The sequence below is a fragment of the Rhynchophorus ferrugineus genome, unplaced genomic scaffold (genome assembly GCF_030347505.1).
Source record: "Rhynchophorus ferrugineus isolate W39M unplaced genomic scaffold, kcgeb_rfMv2 rfM8, whole genome shotgun sequence".
In the NCBI taxonomy this organism is placed as follows: domain Eukaryota; kingdom Metazoa; phylum Arthropoda; class Insecta; order Coleoptera; family Curculionidae; genus Rhynchophorus; species Rhynchophorus ferrugineus.
Window position 1 is genome coordinate 34,510,357 of NW_027472587.1, and position 7,621 is coordinate 34,517,977.

At 31.5% G+C, this 7,621-nt stretch overlaps 1 protein-coding gene across 1 annotated transcript in view; it reads right to left on the minus strand.

Moving 5' to 3' along the window:
• Positions 1–6,600, minus strand: part of LOC143201136 (putative ferric-chelate reductase 1 homolog) — a 51,589-nt gene extending 44,989 nt beyond the window's left edge. Inside the window, exon 1 of the mRNA XM_076412012.1 lies at positions 6,368–6,600. Coding sequence (XP_076268127.1) covers positions 6,368–6,394 — 27 coding nt within the window. The 5' untranslated portion in view covers positions 6,395–6,600. The remainder of the gene's footprint in view (positions 1–6,367) is intronic.
• Between the last annotated feature and the right edge of the window lie 1,021 nt (positions 6,601–7,621).

The following is a 7,621-nucleotide window of genomic DNA, read 5'->3' on the forward strand; positions in this document are numbered from 1 at the left end:
TACCCACATTATTTAAGTTAAAAAATCTGCGTTTAAACCATTAATACAACAAAATATTTATTTGTAGCAAATTTTGAACACAGACTGCTACTTCTCAACTAATATGCTGCTGTTGGTTGGTCCTGCGACTTCGAAACCTCTTCCCCAAATCTCACCACTATTGACTATAGGTTGTAATCGTTCCTATCGTTAAGCTTCGGATAGTATTAGTCTTCTTTTAACATTTGACGGTACATAACCCACTAAAAAAGTTGATTTCGCTTCAGCATTAGAAATTTTACTTCAGTTAAAGTTAACTTAATTTTTCAAACAACAAATATGTGCAGACCATAAAATATGCTTCTTCTCTTCGTTATTTTTTTCAATCTTAATTTACAATTAATTTATTACTACTTTTCCTATGTATTTGGATTAATTAAAAAGCAAGAAAAGTACGAGAAAATACATCAGCATGTACTCCTCAATTATAAAATTATAATTATGTATTAATTATTAACTTATAGCTATAGTTTACACTAAATGTATACACTTTATATAAGTTCGTATGGTTTTGTTCGCTTCAATCTCCTGACATCCTGCGCGCTGTCCAGCAGTTGTATTGCTCCCACGTTAGTATGATTTAGTAATCTTCTTTCGTGTTTCAAGGCGAAATCTTGGATAACTTCACAAATCCAATTTACTTCTAGGTCATCGTGTAGTTCTTCGTTGGTTACATAGCGATAGGCAATGGTAATCAATCGAAGAACCTTGTTTTGACAGCGTTGTATGACTAGTTGATTTCAATTTGAATTTTTAGTGCAACCCCATATTTTTACCCCATAGGTCCAAATTGGCTTTATAATTGAATTATAGATCAACCTCTTTGGTTTTAGATCAAGTTGAGAGTATCTTCCGACTAACCAGTATAGTTGTTTTATTTTGGTTCTAATGTGTTTTGCTTTTTCTCTAACGTGATACTTCCAATTTAATCTACCGTCAAGATGGATTCCAAGGTATTTAGCTGATTCTGCTTGAGGAATCGGGCATCCATTGTGTGATATAATTAAGTTTTATTATTTCGCCTCAAATTTAGAAGAAAATACATCAATATCATTATAATACCCTTCTAATCACCCTACAATTAATTACCCTCATTGGACATTTTTAGTATATCTTAAGTTCTCCTGGCTTAACTCCCACAGATCACATCTTCCTTAATAACAATTTCTGTTACATTAAGCGAGAATATTAAAAATAGGATATTCTTCAAATACGTAAAATATCTCTTAAACCATATCAAGAATTTTGAATATTATATTCAAGAAATAAGTAGAACAACATTATACATGGTATTTTAAAATATATGTAAGATTTTAATATGACGCTATTTACACCACTTATTTATAACACTTACTGTTAGTAATGACATATATTAAAAATCTAAAAAATTTTGTTGCTGAAAATTTCATACAAAATATGGTCAGAACATTAGTTCAACTTCATCAGCGGTGAAGAAAATAATTTAGAAAATCAAGGGGATTGAATTAACTCGTAATGCTAAATGTTTGATATCAGAACTGTGACTGTTGAGAAATAAGTAAAACCAAAAATATACAAAGATGGGCAGAGTGGACAAGTAGTGATTGTTTCTGTTATTTTATATCACAGCAATATAACCGAGACCTTTCTCCATATGTTATACACGATGATATAAACAATTTAAACAAGATGGCACAACATTCTATAGAGTCGACTTCAGACATTTCATGGTGCTGATGTGATCTAACATCATCTGATTTATTTTTATGCAGTTATTAGAGTCAAGAGCCTTAGGCAACAAGCTACTACCATTACCAATATTGAATAAAATGAAATGTATCCACATTGATTCTAAATGGTCATGGACACTTAACCAAAGAATGCTAAAGATAAAAGGAAGGATAAAGCATTTGCTCAGTACAGTAGTTCATATTATTTATTCATTATAATTCATTAAGAAAACAATAACTGTGTTTTTGGAATCAAATCCTGCCTACAATTAGGAATACCTTATATCATCAACATACTATAACGTTAGAACAAAAACCTTTTACAATATTATCTTATATAAACAATACTGTTTTATCATAATATACATGTCAAGTTTCATAGACATCTAAATTGAATTTCTCAATCTATACATATGGTAGAAACAGATATATTAATTGAGCAAATAGTGTCACCACAGCTTATTATGTATTATTATTTAACATTATTTATTAATTATATGATCAACTATCTTATTCACAATGAAATAATTAAATGAATCTATCTAGGTGCTATTCCGAATTAAACTATTTAATCATAACACGCACAGAATTGCATTTTCGATATTTGTTAGAAACTTATGGTGGCAGCTCCATAATATCTCAGGTTTCGGTTTCTGTTTCAAAGATATAAAGGTGTTATTTTGATGTCAATGACTAAGAATGGCCTGGAGGACCATTATTCTAATATAATGAGGACTTATTGGACGAAAACCCAGTTCAAACTCCCTAGAAATTTCAGGAAACTTAGCACTTGATAAATTCAACTGTTCCAAGATAGTATATGTAATGAGAATGATTTAAAATGAACATTGGTTGAAATTGATATTTCGACCCGTTTCAATATCGTGGTTTCCTCCATACTAGGCAATAAAAGGAGTTTCCTGTGGCATATAGAGACTAACGATACAAAATGGATATAAGCGTATACAATCATGTGTTAATCCATAAAATATTGATGTATAGATGGAGGTATTAGCAACTTGTAATATTTTAAAAGTTGCTAAAACCAAATGAAATTATGACTGTATGAATCTACCACCACTAATTGAACAAATTTCGTGACGTATTGTTACAAGAAGACCAGCAATAGTGAGTAACAACCACACTGTTCAAGGTTACATTGTTTTACATAGTTCGAATGGGAAGTTGTATCGCTCCCAACGTACTCAATAGACATAGTGCCGTCCCATTACTATTTGATGCACCACGACTGGGTTATCATAGAGTCTAAACGCTGAAGAAGTGCGAAAATCGATCGATGATATGATCGCTGCCAAACCAACAGCTTTATTTCGACATGGTATAGCCATGTTGCCAGAAAGATGGGAACATTTTGTAGAAAACGGTGGAAAATATTTTGATTAATATATGATATTTTCCAATTTGTTTCAATAAATATTTTAAAATGAAAGAATGATCAGAATTCGTGCAAGAGTTAAAATTTAAAATTTGTAATATAAAATTGACCTACACTCATTTCACCTTGCATCTTCTAGCATTTAAACATCCATGGAAGGATATCGAAAGAAGGAAATAACCTCGATCAAATACCAATCAGACACCAAATTATCGATTAATTTTCAGCAGGCAGCAGTTCAATGCTACCTCTGTTTTATTAATAGTAATTAAAAGAGTAAACGTTGCCCTTTCAGGATAATTATTTTTCAGCTAAAAGTAATATTCCCACAATTCATTACCGGATATGGGTCATGTTTAACTAATTAAAATGCAAAATAAATTTCAATTTCTCGGAAATGTTATGTTAAATAAGCATGACACATAATTGATCGTAAAATATTCTATATTCTATATGCAATGCATCTATTAATTAAATGGAAATTATTAATTTATTACAAATATTTTTAAATCCAAGATATGCAGTAACAAGGCACACTTTCAAAAATTAAATAAAATATTTTTAACAAAACAATTAAACCTAGACTTCAAAAAATTAATGAGGAACTCACTAACAATTTAAAAATAATCAAAGTTAGATTTTTAACAAAAAAAAAACGTTTTGAAATAAAATATGAACACTATAATCGTTATAATAACTAAATAAAAACTATTGTTGGGAACTATCGACTGTTTAGTAATTAACTACTTTTTACTATCGACTGTTTAGTAATTAACTACTTTTTACTATCGACTGTTTCAGACGCTAATTTCGGTCTGACTGATTTTGTTACTATTTACTATCAACTGCTTCAGTCGTCAGTATACAGCAAAAAGTTCGTACAAAGAGAGTGTGTCACGAATTGAACAAAACAGTCGAACCGTGCATTTAACTGAAAATAGTAATTACTATTTTCGATCGCTAATTTTTTGACTATCGACTGTTACGACTGTCTTACGACTATTGACCGTTTCGACTGTTATGCGACTATCGACTGTTTCGACTATTCGATTTTCAGTCGAGACTTTCCAACGCTAATGAAAACTTTATTTAACCTATCTACTACACGTATTTTATATTCTCCTAGATACACACAATTTAGCTTAATACCTACCTAGACCTATTTATCTATTTACAATATTATTTTAACTACTACCTAATCAGTTCGAAGTCAATACCGGGTCAAATAATAGTACAATATTATGTAAATTACGAGTAAAACAAATCTAATTTATTGCCCAAAGTAATCAATTGGTAGTAATTAAAATAATATTGTAAATAGATAAATAGATTTAGGTTGGTATTAAGCTAAATTGTGTGTATATAGTAGAATATAAAATACGTGTAGTAGATAGGATAAATAAGGTTTTCGTTGATTTTTATTTTACTACTGCAACTACCAAAATCCTTCAAACAACTATTCATAAAATACTAAACAGGACCAAGAAATGGTGAATGAACCTAAAAAATTTTATATCAAATCTAACATCAAAATACAAACAATCAATCGATCATGGCATCAATGGTACTGCACTACTGTCCCATATGAGAATAAAACCAAAATTATGTAAAAATTGTTATTAAAGCAATATAAAGAATATTCAAATATTTCAGAACACTTTAATGCGCTTTAGTGTGTGCATAATGAATACTTGCATCAAGACCTAAAATGTCTGCACTCAGATATTAAAAGTTTTGCCGGAAAACACTAATCCAAACTCTACCTTCTTGAAAACTCAGAGATTCTTCAGCTACTAAGTGGGAAACACATCGTTTGTAAATGAAAAGAAACAGATATAACTTATGAAGTATAAACGAATCTTTGTAATCGTAATGTATGGAAAATAATTATTAACGGAGGAAATCAATTTTATTATGGAATTAAATTAAAAAAAAACAAATAAGCTCTGGAATAATTAGAATCATAATATTTTTGTTCAAATATTATTCAATCTTTTGTAAATAATGCTATGGTTATATGTATATTTCAAGTCACATTTGATATTAGTATTTTGTTATAGATGACTAATGAGTTATGTAGATGTAAAACAGAAACAATGCTATCAAATTTAATACGAGGGTCACTATTTATATTTGGGGAATTGGCAACACTGTTGTCATGTGAGTCCATCTGACGGTTCCATCGAAAAGTTTGACCCTTTTGACGATATACGTACTCAGAACATTTTGTCGCACGGACGCTCGTGTCGATTGTTGCAAAGAAATACTTAAGAAATGAAATCGCAGTGCTTCGAAAGACGTTTATAAAATCGTGACAGGTGACGAATCATGAATGTATTCGTAAATAAGCAGCAGTCGATTCTAGAGTTGTTCCAAGATGAACCAAATCCAACAAAAGTTGTTCGTACACGAAGCACTTCAAAGAAAATGATGGCCTGTTTCTTCGGAAAAACTGGTCATATTGCAACAGTGCCTCTAGAGTATCGTAGAATAATAAATTTTTATTGGTACACAACCATTTGTTTGCCATAAGTTTTCAGTGAAATAAGGAAAAAAAACCAGAGGCGCCGAATTGTTCTTCATCATGACAATGCGAGCTCTCACACATCGGCTCAAAGAAAAGTCTATTTGAGCACTCAAAACATCGAATTGATGGGTCATCCCACGTGCAGCCCTGATTTGGCACCCAATCACTTCTTTTTGTTCTCATCCGTGAAGAATAAACTGCGTAGTCAACGATTTTCATCGCCCGAAGAAGCTATTGAAGCGTTCAAAAATCACGTTTTGAAGATACCTCTTTCGGAATGGAATAAATGCTTTGAAAATTGGTTTAAGCGCATGCAAAAGTGTATCGATCATCGTGCCGAATACTTTGATAAATAATAAAAATATATTCGCAGCTTAACTATTTGTTTTTTTTTCCTATTCCCGAAATATAAATAGTGACCCTCGTAGTACAAATTCAAATTTAATTTCGCTACGAGGAATTATAAGTGAAAATTGAAACACTATTTGAGACACTATTTCCATAGCTATAATAATATCAAAAACAGGCGGTGAAATATTAGGCGAAAAATTTCGTATAAAACACATTAATATATTTCACATTTATATGCTAAAAATCAAATCTATATAACGACTTTCTCGAATAATAAATACGTAACTAGAGATTTAAAATGCATAACACCCAGATCGAGTGGTTAACAACTCGGTTATTGCTTACTTTTAAACTATCTCCTAAGATCACCATCTCGATGAGCGCGAAAACTTAAGCTGTTTTGAATCCCGTTCGAGTCGCACCACGCACCACAAAAACCGAAGCGCGGTTATGAATCCGACATGTGTCGATAAAATCGTCTATATCATACTTCTTGAGATACTCGGATGAATAATACCGTCGACAGGTCGCACGCACCGTCCGCCAACCAACCGCAAGCGGAATGTTTGTGTTCTACGATTTCTTTTTCCTCTATCTAACAGTGAACACCGTATATCCAGGTAAAGCATTGGCGTCGCATTAGGGGGTTTAAATTATTTTAATAAATGTATCATCATTTATATTTAATCGGTTTATAAGTAGTATATTTATAAATTATTATATTACTAGCGACCCGCCCCGGCTTCGCACGGGTGCAATGCTCATACTAAATTAAATACACTACAGAAAAAATATGAACGTTGTATATAAAAACATAGCGGCCCGCTCCGACTTTGCACGGGCATAAAATATATATGCCTATGTCACTCAATGAAAACATGATTAAAATCGATCCAGTATTTTTGGTTCATTCATTACTGCCCTTGGCCTGCACGCATTAAATTTGGAGTAAAACAATTCCTCTTCCCCTATACTTACTATGAAGATTTCCTGCTATCTTTGGAATATCTAAATTCATATAACTTTTATTACATTACACATTTTTAAACGCAAATTTTAAATTTGTAATATCTCCGAAAATATTTGTTTAATTTACATGCTGTAAGGAACCATATTGATCTATATTAATTGCACACTGTATTTAAGGTACTTAATTCGATAAGGATTAATGCCGTATTGCTTAAAATAGCTTCGTAAATAAGCCATTTTCTCACGTAAAAAGTAAACAATAAAAATGGTTAATGTGGGTTATCCCTAAAAGATAATGGTGTACAATACTATGGTGTACAATACTGTAGTACGTAGGGTTAGGCAGCGTTTTTGCTAATTGCTAAATAAGCCTAAAAAAATTGGTTAATTTGCGACATCACGTTAGAAACCTCTAAAATTAGCAATGTTGCCTTAGTATATTATGCATGTATTATACATATAAACCTTCCTCTTGAATCACTCTATCTATTGAAAAAAACCGCATCAAAATCCGTTGCGTAGTTTTAAAGATTTAAGCGCACATAGGGATATAGGGACAGAAAAGGCGACTTTGTTTTATACTATGTAGTGAAGTGGGGGAAAATATTCTTTGTTTATTAATAGTTCTCT